Raw genomic sequence first — 14,795 nt, 5'->3', positions numbered from 1 at the left:
TAGTCTAGTGTACACTCTAGTATATATAGTATAGTGCACACTATAGCATATATAGTATAGCATAGTGTACACTGTAGTATATATAGTATAGTCTATTGTACACTGTAGTATATGTAGTGTAATCTAGTGTACACTATAGTATATATAGTATAGTATACACTATAGCATATATAGTATAGTGTCCAGCATAGCATATATAGTATATTATAGTGTACACTATAGTAAGATCAGGGATGTGTGAGGGACATGCTTTTCTTTTGCCTAAGAGAAAAAGATTAAGGAGCATAAACAGGCTTATTCATAGGCTGACCAATTTTAGGCAAGAGTACATATGGAAGCTGAAAACCTGGAAATTGATTTCTTTAAACTGATTCATGCATCCCTTAGGAAAATCTTCACATATTTCAGTAGGAAAACTGCTGCTAACCCCTTAGTGGAACAATCTACCCTTGGTATGGGTTTCCAGTTGTTGGCTTTGATGTCTCACTTAGAGGTCACCATCTCTCTAACTCCAATCCTTGGTGTCTTTATTGGGCTGTGCTGCAGTGCAAATCAGTTCACTATTTCTATCCCATCTTCCTTGCAAGTCCAGTTACACTATTTGAAACTGCAGCCTCAGTGTTACTGCAGCAAGGGACAGAGGACTGGAAGATCTCCTGGGATGTTTCATTGGCTCGTTTGAAACTAACTTCAGGGAAAGCTGAGGCATGCAGATTAGCAAAGGGATTTTGGGTGAGCACTGACTTGTACTTTGGTTGTGGCATGCTTTAACTGTGACTGAATAGCTCCTTCCTAATCTTTTGACAATGTCCTTTCTATAAATTTCTTGTTTCACTACAAGTAATTCCCAAACTTGCTTAGTCATAAATACCAAGTTCTTATAGGGGAAGGGAGATTCTTGAGAAATTGAGTGTCAGCAGAGTAAATTATAAACTATTATTCAGCTAACTATGGAGTCTTGGTGTGGCACTGTGGGTTAATGCACTGGACTGCAAAGTCAGTTTGAACCGCAAGATTGGCAGTTCAAGCTCACCAGCTGCTCCTCGGAAACCTGATAGAGGTTTGCTGTGGGTCGGAACTGACTGGATGGCACTTACCCACAACAACAATACCCAGCTACCTCTGGTACTCTGGATGGGGCCCTGGTGGTACAGTGTGCTCGGCTGCTAACAAAAGGTTGGCTGTTCCAACAACATGACTCTGGTTCTTTGTGAATGGTTTAATGGCCCCATATCTTTAGCATAATTTCTCTTCTCTTTTGATTCTACAATAGGATTCCAAGTGTCATAATAGCTAGTGTCTGGTTAGTTTGCACCTCTTTATATGAAATTTCAATTATCTGTCATTCTTAGTGGAAATGCTATTTTTGACATGGCTCTTGGCAACCAATTATTCCAAGGGGCAGCTAGATATTTCATCTTAGATCTAAAGTTCTAGGTTGTGGTTGTTGTTAAGTACTGATGAGTCAGTTTTGACTCATAGTGACCCTGTATAGGATTTCCAGGGAGCGGCTGGTGGATTTGAACCATCAACCTTGTGCTTAGCAGTAGCCCCTAAAATGTTAGTGGATAAAAGCAGGCTTTGATAGCATATGATTAGATCTTTGAAAAAAAATCGCACTTACCACCTCTCTCTGAAAAGATTTACACCAAAAGCATTGTTAACTGTTGTTGTCAAAATCCATCAAGTTGGTTCCAGCTCAGAGCCACCTTGTAAGCGGTTTCTGAGGAGCAGCTGGTGGGTTTGAACTGCTGATCTTGTGGTTCACAGTTCAGTGCTGATCCTACAGTGCCACACCAGTAGTCCACCAAAAGCCCTAGCAATGATTTACTTTGAGTGATTCAGTAATGAGTGATTTTAATTTTTATCCGCATTTCCTTAATAACTTGCATTGAATTGCTTGTGTAGGCAGAAAGCATGAAAATTAATGGCAAAGTTGAGTTTTTTGCTATTTTTATTGTCTCTTTTTCATGCACTTTCTAAATAATGTGACAGGTGCTTCAGAAATTCATATTTATAAAATTAGATGGCGAATTCCTGTTTTATTTTTCGTTGTGCATAAACATTTAATGCTGAAGATTCATGTTCTTCTCCTCCCCTGATACTTCAGAGAATGAAAATTAACTTAAAAACATCATTTCAATTTTCATCTTACATGGTTAGTTATGTGTGAAAGGAGCAAAGTGGATGATGGTAAGAAATAAGGAACCTGTACTTATTGTCGTTGTCAACACTTTGTGGGTTTCATTCAAGAATAGAATTGAAAAGTCCTTGAGTGTTTAGCTTCCATTTCACAGCCTTGAAGAGTGGTCAGTTTTCAGCTTTCTCACTCCTAAATTCTGATAATTAAGTTCTCTGTACAATGTTGTTGTTGTTAAGTACTGTGGAGTCAGTTCCGGACTCATAGTGACCCTGCATAGGGTTTCTGAGGCTGGAAATCTTTACGGGAGCAGAACACCTTATCTTTCGCCCACGGAACTGCTGGTAGTTTTGAACTGCTGACCTTGAGGTTGGCAGCCCGACTCGTAATCACTACATTACCAGCTAACCCCTTCTTTGTACAATAATACATTAAAATTTTATTTTTTGGGTATGTATTACATGTCTTATTAGATATTATTGGAACCCTGGTGTCGCACTGTGGGCTAGTGTGCTGGACTGCAAAGTTGGTTTGAACTGTAAGGTCGGCGGCTCACACTCACCAGTCTCCTCGAACACATTATACAGGGTCACAATGGATAAGAACTGACTCGACAACACTTAACAACAATTAGATATTTGGACTTCTGGTGTGGCGTTGTAGCATAAATACAGGATTGCAAGGTCGATTTGAACCACAAGTTTGGTGGTTCAAACTCACCAATCACTCCTTGTTAACCCTATACTGGGTTGCTATGAGTTGGAACCATCTTGGCAGCAACGAGATAGCTGATCAGTTTGTTGTATGACTTGATTTTTGTTTTTTGGTCTCAGCAGTTGGCTTGCTTGGGTGGGGAGTGATGCCAGGATTGTTGTCACACAGATGAGCCACTTGTGTGGGCACCTGTCAATTATCACCACTCTGGTGCTGCTCAAACGGATTTGTGTCTTGGAAACCCTTGGGCCAGGTACCAGAGAAATTCTAGAAGCAGCTCTGGCACGCATAGAGTTGATGGCAGCTTCATGATAATTATACTTTTTTGCATGGCTGCCTAGCTGTATCATCATAATAACTTTCCATCCTAGAGGCCAAATAAGATAGAGTGATGTCCAAGCTGCTCGGCCAAATAAGACAGAGTGATGAGTGATGTCCAAGCTGCTCGGTATAGCTCAACACAGTGCATTATACTTGGTGCTTTTTCAGCTGTTTTCTTCTCTTACAATCACCCCTTCTACCACCCAGTTTTTCACAAACTGGAAAACTATAGCTGTAGATATTTTTTAAAAGTATGGAATATATATATGTTGTTGTTGTTGAGTGCCATTGAGTCAGTTCTGACCCATAGCGATCCTATATAGGGTTTCCAAGGAGCGGCTGGTGAGCTTGAACCACCGACCTTGCAGTTCAAATGGCACATAACCACCACTATATATGTATATGTTGTGTGCTGTGGAGTCAGTTCCTACTCATAGCGACCCTGTATGGGGTTTCCATGGAGCGGCTGGTGAGTTTGAACCACTGACCTTGCAGTTCAAACAGACATTGCAGTTGAGTGCTTATACTACGGTGCCACACCAGGACTCCTCAGAAACCCTAACGGCCCGTAGCAACCCTGTATAGGGTTTCCGAGGAGTAGCTGGTGAGCTTGAACTGCCTAAGATGCGGACCAAACCAGCTTTGCAGTGCCACACCAGGACTCCCTGTCCCACTCCCTCCCCCCCATATATATATATATATATATATATATATTTATATTCATAGAGAATATAAACATTTAATGCTGATGATTCATGTTTACCCCCTTGAGATTTAAGAGAGAGAGGGGAAAAAAAAAGCTGATCTAAAAATACAATTTCAACCTGAATTTTGCATGGAGTTTGGTTGTGTTGTTGTTAACTATGTTGAGTCAATTCTGACTCATAAGATCCTGTATAGGATTTCTAAGGAGCAGCTGGTGGGTTTGAACTGCTGACCTTACAGTTAGTGGTCCAGTGTTACAGCGCCACACCAGGACTCTGAGGAGTTATATTAGAGGTAAGTAAATTGGATGATAAATACTAACTTCCTGTTTTTGGAAGCTGGTTAGCTAGTCTATTATCAAAGTACCATAAATTCGCATGGCTTATAACAACTGCAATGTACCATCTCACAGTTCTGGGGCCAGAAGTCTGAAATCAAGGTGTTGGCAGGGTTATACTTCTGAAATCTCTAGGGAAGCTTCTTTCTTACCTCTCCCAGCTTCTGGTAGCTCTAGATGTGCCTTGGTTTTGTGACAGCATCACTTCAGTCTCTGCTTCCATCTTCCCTTGTGCTTGTCTGGGTCTCTTCTGTTTTATGACACCAGTGATTGGATTAGGGCCCACTCTACTTCAGTATGGCCTCATGTTAACTAATTGCATTTGCAAAGATGCTATTTCCAAGTAAACGGCCACATTTATGGGTACCAGGGGCTAGAACTTGAACTTAACTTTTTAAGGGCACAAATCAACCTGTAATAGCCAGCCTGGGTGGGGGAGAAAAGAACCAACAGATCTGTGTTGGAAGAAGTACAGCTGAGTGCTCCTTGGAGGTCAGGGTGGCCAAACTTCGTCTCTCATACTTTGGATATATTGTCAGGAAGGACCAGTTGCTGGAGAAGGATATCGTGTTTAGTAAGGTGGATGGTCAGAGAAACAGAGGAAGACCCTCAGTGAGATGGACTGACAAAGTGGCAGCATCAACTCAAGAGTGCCAACAATTGTGAGTTTGGCCCAGGATCAGGCAATGTTTCGTTCTGCTGTGCATAGGGTCGCTATAAGTCAGTACTGACTCGATGGCACCTAACAACAACAACAACAACAACAATTTTTCTCCTGCCATTTTGTTCAGCTTTTCCTCCTTTATCTAATTTCACTTTCCATTCTGTTAAGTTTTCTTGTATGTCTAAATTCTCATTAATTTCTTTGGCACAGCAATTTCACTGTGTCTTTGTTTTAGCTGTCTCGTTTTCCACCCTATTTTAGAATTGTCCAGGTGAGAAGGAAGTTTACCTTACTTTTTAGGATTCTGGTCTCTTTTTAATGATCATCCCAGTTATCAGATGTATATACTTTCTCTTTCTTCCAGAGTTATTCTTCAACGAATTCTTAATGTCAGTCACTATTGTAGGTGCAGTTTCGGACAATTCTTCAATGAGTTTATGTTGTAGTGGAAAAGATGGGCAATAAGCAAACAAATAAATGTAATATGAGTAAATAGTATTTTAAGACAAAAGTAAAGTAGAGATACTCATTCAGATAGGATGGTCAGACAAGTTCACTTTGATAGTGTGAAATTTAAGCAGGAATTTTTTTCATACTCACAAATTTTAACAAAAATAAAAGGAGTCATTCTATTATATATTTTTTGAAAAGGTTTGCCTTTTCATTAAGCTGGAAATGTATCATGGAAATATTTTCTTTTCACTGATTATAGTTCTACATAACCATTTTTTTTTTCTGTCAAACTCTTATGTATTTGTGAGATCTATAAATATATAGGAGTCCTGGTGTGGCACTGTGGGTTAATGTGCTGGACTGCAAAGTTGGTTTGAACTGCAAGGTTGGTGGGTCAAGCTCATCAGTCACTCCTTGGAAACTCTACACAAGGTTGCTATGGGTCGGAACAGACTCGATGGCATTTGACGAATGAATATATGTATATTCCACTCTTCCTCCCTTACTTATTCAGCTTATGCCTCAATCCATGTATCCACGCATAGAACCCTGTTGGTCCAAGGTGATGTATATTTCAGTGTTTACCTCTATCCCCTTTAGACCATGCATATTTCACTGTGCTCTCACTTATCTTCATCATTCTTCGGCCACCCTCCCTCTTCTTGTATATTGTCCTGCCCCTTCTTGTATATTGCCCTCCCTGTCACCTGAGCTGACATGTGTCTACCCTCTAGCTAGTGAATTACTCTCCCTTCTCTCCCACCCCAGTAACCATCAAAGAATGCTTCTTTTAGTAGGAAAACATTTTCTTAAATTTTTACAATAATGGTCTCATACAATATTTGTCCTTTTGTGGTTGAGTAATTTCACTCAGCATAATGTCCTCCAGGTTCACCCATGTTATGAGGTGTTTTGCAGATTCATCATCATTCTTCAGCATTGCACAAGTATTCCATTATGTATATGTACCAAAGTTTGCTTAGCCACTCTTCCACTGATGGGCACTTAGGCTGTGACCATCTTTTTGCTATTGTGAACAGTGCTGCGATGAACGTAGGTGTGCATGTATCCACTCGTGTCCTGCCTCGTATTTCTTGTGGATATATATTAAGTAGAAGGAATCATGGGTCATAAGGTATTTCTTACTTTCTGAGGAAATACCATGCTGTTTTCCAGAGTTGAGCAGACATTTTTATGGAGTGAGCAGGACATGCAGATATATGGAGGAAGAGAATTCAGGCATAGGGAATAAATAGCAAGTGCAAAGACCTTGGCATGTGTTGAGTTCTTCAGAAAGCAAATGTGGAGACGAAGATGGAGCTGGACGGGGGAAGGGCTTACTTGGGTGTAACACCTGTGAAAGGGAAAGAAGGAAATGGGGCTGAACCTGGGGAGCCATCAGACTGCAGGCTGACCTGACAAAATATCCTCCAATCCAGTGGGGGAATTGCAGAGCCGTAACCCAAAGGAGCTCTGGTAGCGTAGTGGTTACGAATCGGGCTGCGAACCTTAAGGTCAGCGGTTTGAAACTACCAGCTGCTCCGCGGGAGAAAGATGAGGCTTTCTACTCCCGTAAAGATTTACACCCTCGGAAACCCTATACAGGGTCGCTATGGGTCGGAACCGACTCGATGGCACATAACCACCAACCACCACCACCAACCCAAAGGAAGGGTGCTACCACCGTCACTCACCGAGTGGAGGAAATGGCGAGGCCTTTCTGCTCCCACTTTGCTTAATATTTTGACCAGGGGCTGCCCTGACCATCATGGCTTCCCACCTGGAAAACTCATGTGGACTCTGATGAAGCTAATAGCTGGAGGTGGCAACTAAGCCCACTTCTCACATGTGGGTGGCAGGTCCTTCTTGAAAAGGATCTAGTGATACGTTTCTATTTTTTGCCACAGACCCTGACACAGAAATCTGCCTGGTGTGTTCAAGGAACTGCAAGGTTAATATAGCTGAAGAAGAGTGCGTGAGAGGGAGAGTGACAGGGAGCAAAGTTGGAGAGATCACCACGAACCAGAAGACGCCGAGTCTTGGCTGTGGTTGGACATTGGATTTTATACCAAGTGTGGTAAAAAGCCACTAGGGGATTTTAAGCAGAGAAATTAGATTATTTTCTTTATGTTTTGAAGGGATCACCATGATGGTTACAATAGGCTATCTTTGCTCTGTGCCAATGTATTGCTTTATCTATGACACCACAATTGTTGTTGTTGTTGTTAAATGCCATGGGGTCAGTTCCAACTCATAGCAACCTGTGTAGGGTTCTGTGGAGCAGCTAGAAGCAGTTTGCAGCCCAACATGTAACTCACTTCCCAACGAAAAGGGAAAGTGGCTTAAAATAACAAAGGTTCATTTTTTTCTCAGAATTCTGTTGGTTGACTGGGCCATTCTGCTGGACTCACCTGCGCTTCTTGTGTGCCTGCTTGATTGGGTTTGGACCTGCTGAGAGGGCCTCTCCCATTTTACATTGTTTCAACTACTTTCCTTTTTTTGATCCCCTGTTTATCAAGGTACCTTCTGGTTTCAATTTAAGTGTATGTTCAAGAACATAAAGTACCAATCTCATGAACTTCTCATATCTCCTGTTGCTGTGACAGCAATTCCTTATTGGAAAAGAATAAATTGGCTTACTTCAAGGACAAATACATACCATATGAACTTCCAATATTTGGTACGAAAGCACTGTTGTTTGTGAACTTCTTATCTAAGAATCACTGTACTCTCGCGGATCCATCTCAAGTCTATGTATATGTGCAAAATATGAAATACCAACCATCCATTCTCCCCACACCTCTCTCTACTCCTCACTTGGGTTTGACAGTCCACTGCAGTTGTCACACAGAATTTAGACACCACACCAACCGTTACAGGGCTTATCAGGGAATTTAACAGGTCACAATCCGTGTTCAGAAATGCTCTGGGCACTGTTCCAGATAGCTGCTGATGCATTGCCGTAGGACACACCACTCCGCATGAAAGCATTCGGCATGGCTCCATCAGTCAGCAAATGGAGCTCCCTCACTTAAGTGTCTGGAGGCACCCTGCTCTTTAAGCACGCTGCCTGCCCACAGTCACTCAGCTGGACTTGTTCAGTGGGCTGTGAAGCCCACTGCTCTGGCTTGTGTTCTAAGTTTTGGTTCTGCTGCTGCTGCTTCTCTGCCATTCCTCTGGTGTCACAGTTTTCTGTCCCCGGGTCAAGGAGGTTCATTGCACAAAGATCTTGGGGCCCAAAGGACAAGTTCCACTCTTGGCTCTTCTTTTGTGATGGTAGTGAGATCCATCCTCCTGGTTCTGAGATGGTACATTTATACCCACGCTAGTGTTTCAAGTTTTTATAATTACAATGAACTCTGTTAACAACCACAGCTGAATCATGTCATCCTATTAATATCTTCTCCTACTGGCTCTTTCCCAAACTCAGCAGGGCAGAAACATTGTTTTGTGGGAATTACATACCATGGCTAGAAGAGACATTAGACAATTCGCTGCATCACAGTACATAAAAGTATGTGCATTCTATAACCTTGTTCATAATCCACTCGTGATGGATCTACATTGAGAACTTTCTATAAATATTTGAAATGATAGTGCATCATCTTCTTTCATATAGTTTGATCTAAATATTGTAAGCCATTTGGCTAAAATCTGACTTTGTGATTTAATGATGCCATTCCATGCATATAGTTAGTTATTAATATAATTCTAGACATACTTCTTTTTATAGTTTATGAGTATAAAAATACTGTTGGGCCAGTATGTGATATCTGGCTTCAAAAGGGGAAGGAAAATCAAATTCATCAACCCAAGACCAATTCCTATGAGGCAGAAGTCAGACATGCCTTTACCCTCCAACCTTCCTTAGCAATTCGGACATAAACCATCTCTCTTACAGGACTCTCGACTTCTCTGCTGGGTTCAATAATTCATTGCAGTGGCTACCCAGAACTCAGACAATACTCAGGATTATAGTGACAGGTTACAATTCAGGAACAGAAACTCAGGGCATAAGTCTTCCCAGCCATGCCCACAGGCATACCTCTCTCAAGTCCTTAGTCTCTCAGCCATGGGCTCCTTTGGCCTTCACCCTGCTTGCAGTGCCACAAGAGCTCTTTGTTGGTAGGTATCATTGAGTCGGTTCCAACTCATAGCACAACAGTGAAACATTGCCCAGTATTGTGCCAATCTCACAATTGTTACGTTTGAGCTCATTGCTGCTGCCACTGTGCCAGTCCCTTTCATTGGAGATCGTCCTCTTTTTTGCTGACCCTCCACTTTACCAAGCATGATGTCCTTCTCCAGGGACTGATCCCTTCTGATAACATGTCTGAAGTATGAGAGACAAAGTATCACCATCCTGACCTCTTAAGGAACATTCTGGCTGTACTTCTTCCTACACAGATCCGTTTGTTCTGCTGGCAGTCCAGGTACTTTTAATATTCTTCTCCAATACCATAACTCAAATGCATCAACTCTTCTATGATCTTTCTTTTTCAATATCCAACTTCCAAATTGGACATATGAGGATATTGAATATACCATGGTTTGAATTAGGCAAGAGCTCTAGTAGCGTAGTGGTTACGAATCGGGCTGCGAACCTTAAGGTCAGCGGTTCGAAACTACCAGCCGCTCTGTGGGAGAAAGATGAGGCTTTCTACTCCCGTAAAGATTTACACCCTCGGAAACCCTGTACAGGGTTGCTATGGGTCGGACCCGACTCTATGGCACTTAACAACAACAACAACAAGCCCTCAAACTGATATCTTTGCTCTTGAACACTTTAAAGAGGTCTTTTACAGCAGATTTGCCTAATGCATTATGTCATTTAATTTCTTATGCTGCTTCCATGAGTGCTAATTGTGGATCCAACAAAACACTTTTAGAACTATTGATATGATCCTAAAGGTCACGCCACTCTACCATAAGCCTCAGCCTGAAGGCATGTAGCTCTAGTTCTGCAGGTCAGCAAACCTAGCTCCCCTAATTAACTGCCTGGAGACACCCCACTCTACAAAGAAGTCTCCTACCCGGAGGCTCTTAGCTTTACTTGCTCTGTGGGCTTGAAGCCCACTGCTCTTGCTCTTGGTTCTCCTGCTGCCTCTCTGGTGTCACAACTCTCCATCTCTTGGATTGATGAGGTTCAGTATGCAGGGATGTTGGGGTCCAAAGGATGCACTCCACTCCTGACTTGTCTTTCTTGATGGTAGAGAGATCCCCCCATTGCTGCTTTTGGGAGGACTCATTTTATCATCCTAGCAGGATGGCAAAATTGACTAATTCTCCACATTAGCGATCTAAGCTTTTACATTTAAAATGAACCCCATTAACAGTTACTTACAATGCATCATAAATCCTATCAATATCTTTCCTTGCCAAACCCAGCAGGAAAAGATGAAATACACCCAATCTGCTTGGTTCTGCCCTGTCTTTTGGTGGGAGTTTCAAAGACTATGGCTAAAAGAACCATATCAAGTAAATTACTGCACTACAATGGGTGAAGTGAAAAAAGGAAATGCACATGAGATTGTAAATTGTTTACTAAACTACTCCGCACCCCCGCCCACACTCTTTCCTCCTAGAGATCAAACATGCAGAGAGCTTTGTTGCTACCTTCAGAATCCTACATCTTAGGGTATTTTTTAATTAGACAAAATACTTTTAGTATAGTTGTGGGTTTTGTTAATTGGGAATAATCTGGTATTTGCTGGTGCTGTTAGCTGCTGGGGAGTTGGCTTCCACTCGTGGTGACCATGTGTTCAACAGGAGCTGGGGCCTGCACCATAACCATGATCTGTTAGGACCAGACTGTTGTGATCCATAGGGTTTTACTTACTGATTATCAGAAGTAGATTACTAAACCATTCTTCCTAACTTAGTATTAGAGGTTTAAATTTTTACAGACTGACTTTTAATTGGATCAAGTTAAAACTTACTGTGTCACACACGTATAACACAGAAATGATGTGAAGGAAAAACACATTTTTTTGGTAGTAGAGATTGCTTGAGACAGATTTTTAAAATTCTACACCCTTCCTTCTAAAAATTAGTAATGAATATTCTAAATATCATCTGTGTTTTGCCAGGCATTGACAATATGAAGCCACTGGAAGGCATAAGAATTTTGGATCTTACAAGGTTTGTATTGGTGTAAATAGGCTTTGAGGATCGACCTTTCCCCTTTTACTCAAAACATTGAATTTTGGATTATAAGATATTTATTGTTAGAAAACTAAAAATAAAAAATCTGTAATCTCCTTATTCTAAGTTGTTCATTTCTTTCTAATCTACATATTTATATATGATTTTCACAAAACAAAGATTGGAACATTATTGAAATTAGTTTTACCCACATTTTAAACATAATGTTGTGCTTTGAATATTTCCCTATGTTGTTGAAAATTCAACAAAAACATAGGATGGTTTTATTTTATAGATGTAACCATTATATAACTATCCTCAGGTACTTCATGATTAAAAACTAGACTTCAGTGAACTTTTTTGCACACAAAGGTTTACACTTTGGTTCCTGATTACTTCCTTAGGGTAGAGCCTTAGAAGGAGAATTATTGCATTGACCAAAGCACTTTCTAGAACACTTTGGACAGTTTTCATTTTCATTAGCATTATATGCGCTTTTCTGTACTGAAGAAATTTTAAGAAAAAAATTAATATAAAATTCTTCAAGATGATAATTTTTTTTCTCATTTTTTATATTGCAGAGTACTGGCGGGGCCTTTTTCAACTATGAATTTAGGAGATCTTGGAGCAGAAGTTATAAAAGTGGAAAGACCAGGTAAAGCTATTATTCCCTTTAAGAAACAGAAATAAAGTAACATCTACTTCAAAGAGTTTGTGGAAAAAAACGGAATTAAAAGATAATGGAATTTTTCCACAAACTTTTTGAAGCCCCCTCATATTTTAAGTATTTCCATAAATCCCTGTGTTTAGGGTTCTGGTATGTGGGAAGAGGGAAAATTAAAATTAATTGCGTCATTTCTCTATTCCTACTTTTCCTCGACACCACTTGTCTGTCAGTTTGTCACACTGTGGTGCCTTGTGAGTTGCTGTGATTCTGTCCCACTTAGCCCATTCAAACCTAACCTGTCTAATTGTTCTCCCATCTGCTTTGTTCTTCCATTCCCCTCTCCCTTCTTATATATTGTCCCCCCAGCACCAAAACTATCCTATGTCTATTCCCTGCCCTGTGCTCTAACTTCCCCTCCCTCTGCTTACCCCACCCCCAACATTTCAGCAATCAGCAAAGAATTCCCCCCACCCCCATTTAGTATGGGTTCTTTTTCTTAGTTTTTTACAGTAGTGATCCTATGCAATATTTCTCTTTTTGTGACTGACTAATTTCACTCAACATAATGTCTTCAAGGTTCATCCATGTTAACTGGTGGTTTGCAGCTTCCTTGTTATTCTTCAAGGTAGCATAATATTCCATTGTGTGTATGTACCACAGTTTGTTTATCCAGTCTTCAGTTGATGGGCACTTTGGCTGTCTCCATCTTTTTGCTATTGTAAATAGTGCTGCTATGAACATTGGTGTGCATATATCTTCTCATGTTGTGGCTCGTTTTTTCATGTGGGTAAATACCAGGAAAAGATTTCTTATCTAACCTAAAATTTACACTTACCAGACAGTGTTATAGCTCACAATTTGTGCTCTTTCACTGTTTTAAATTTTAAACACAAATGTGCTGTCAAGTCAGTTCCAGCTCTCCATAGAGTTTTCACTGGCTGATGTCTCAAGAGAGTGCCAGGCCTTTCTTCTGAGGCTCCTCTGGTTAGATGCTATGGGACAACTTTTCGGTTAGCAGCTGAGCACATTAACTCTTTGCATCACCAGAGACTCTAAGCCTCTACCAGTGGCTTCTTTTTACTCTTTAGAGGTGCCAAGGGTCAAGTCTCAAGCCCAGCCCTTTCCATGCACCTGCAAGACTCTGGTAGAAGCAGAGATGCAAGGTATAATAACAATGATCATAACAACCCTTATAATAGTGCCAATCACAGTTTTAGGTATCTTGCCTATATTGATTGATTATTTATTTAACAAATGAGAAAACAGGGGCATAAAGAAGTAAAGCAATTTGTCTAAGATCAAACAGCTCACAAGAAATATCTAGGCAGTCAGTGCTGCTCCTGGCCCTCCTTTGTCCTTACAAACCTTGCTCCTGAGACTCAGCTTACAGTGGACCTGGTAATACCCCCTCACTGTGGCATGCTGGGAAGGCAAGGACCGGGAACTAGAAAAGGGAGGAGAAAGAGAAAGAAATAGACTATTTAAGAAGGAGAGAAGGAAAAGGAAAAAAAAATCCAAACAAACAAACAAACACACCCCGAAACAAAACAGAGGGAATAGAAGCAAATACTCTTGAATGGTGATGAATGGAGGTGACGGTATCATTGCAATGATACGAAATACAATAGGATGAGTGTAAAACCCATGTTCTCCCATGTAAACTATCATTCGATGTACAATAAAAGCTTAAAAAATATAATAAAAAAAGGACCTACGTCAGTTTTTTGTTTCAAGTGCCGTTGAGTCAGTTCTGACGCTTAGCGACACTGTATCTGATTTCCAAGGAAACGGCTGGTGAGTTTGAACTGTTGGCCTTGTGGTTCAAACCGACCTTGTGGTTCAATGCTTTATTCCTTAGCGCCACACCAGGACTTTGGTTTAGGGCTTAAATTATTCTTATTTGGATAACCAACGAGCCTGATCGGGGTAATAAAAAAGCAGAACAAATTTAAATATACTTTTTAAAATTTCTTTTAGAGACAGTCAATCAATGGGTGTAATCTAGTGTACCTACATAGCCAGGCAGGTGGATTGATACCTTTGATGTTTCAGGATTGTCCACATAGGGGCAGGGATGTTTGTCTTTTTTAACAGCTGTCTTCACTACCATAGAACCTGTTTGTGACTCAGTACACAGTCAATGCATATTTGTTGAATGAATGACTGTAGGAACGTGGGGTTTTTGTTGTAAAATTAAGAAAGACCATTGGAATTTTTGAGAGCTCCAGATTTTGAAATCATGGCAACTGGTTAAAAGCCTTAAAGCCGTATGAGTCAAATAAAACATGCCTGTCAAACTGCCGGAGCCCTGGTGTGGCGCTGCGGTTAATGCACCGGGCTGCAAAGTCACTTTGAACCACAAGGTGGGCAGTTCAAGCTCACCAGCTGCCCCTTGGAAATCCTATACAGGGTCTCTATAGGTCAGAACCGACTCGACAGCATACAACAACAACTCAAACTGCCAGTTTAAATTTCTTGTGTCATGGGCTCTAATTTTCTGTCTCCAAAACCCTGGTTTTATCTCAGGGGCCAGAAGGGCAAGCAGGCCTACGATTTTGACTTCTGGCATCATGTTCCCTTGAGAGACAAATGTAACATTTAAAATGAGCCATATGATATTAATGTTATCTTGGCATTCCTTCATTAAAAT

General features: G+C 40.9%; 1 protein-coding gene across 1 annotated transcript in view; it reads left to right on the top strand.

Annotated features, from left to right (window-relative positions):
- The window catches only part of LOC102820687 (succinate--hydroxymethylglutarate CoA-transferase-like), a 1,213,992-nt gene that overhangs the window by 61,421 nt on the left and 1,137,776 nt on the right, over positions 1–14,795 (top strand). Inside the window, 2 exon segments of the mRNA XM_006832262.1 lie at positions 11,424–11,475; positions 12,060–12,133. Coding sequence (XP_006832325.1) covers positions 11,424–11,475; positions 12,060–12,133 — 126 coding nt within the window.

Source organism: Chrysochloris asiatica, unplaced genomic scaffold (genome assembly GCF_000296735.1).
Source record: "Chrysochloris asiatica unplaced genomic scaffold, ChrAsi1.0 scaffold00006, whole genome shotgun sequence".
NCBI lineage: Eukaryota > Metazoa > Chordata > Mammalia > Afrosoricida > Chrysochloridae > Chrysochloris > Chrysochloris asiatica.
The sequence above is the reverse complement of the archived record's forward strand: the minus strand, read 5'-3'. Positions and strand labels throughout refer to the sequence as shown.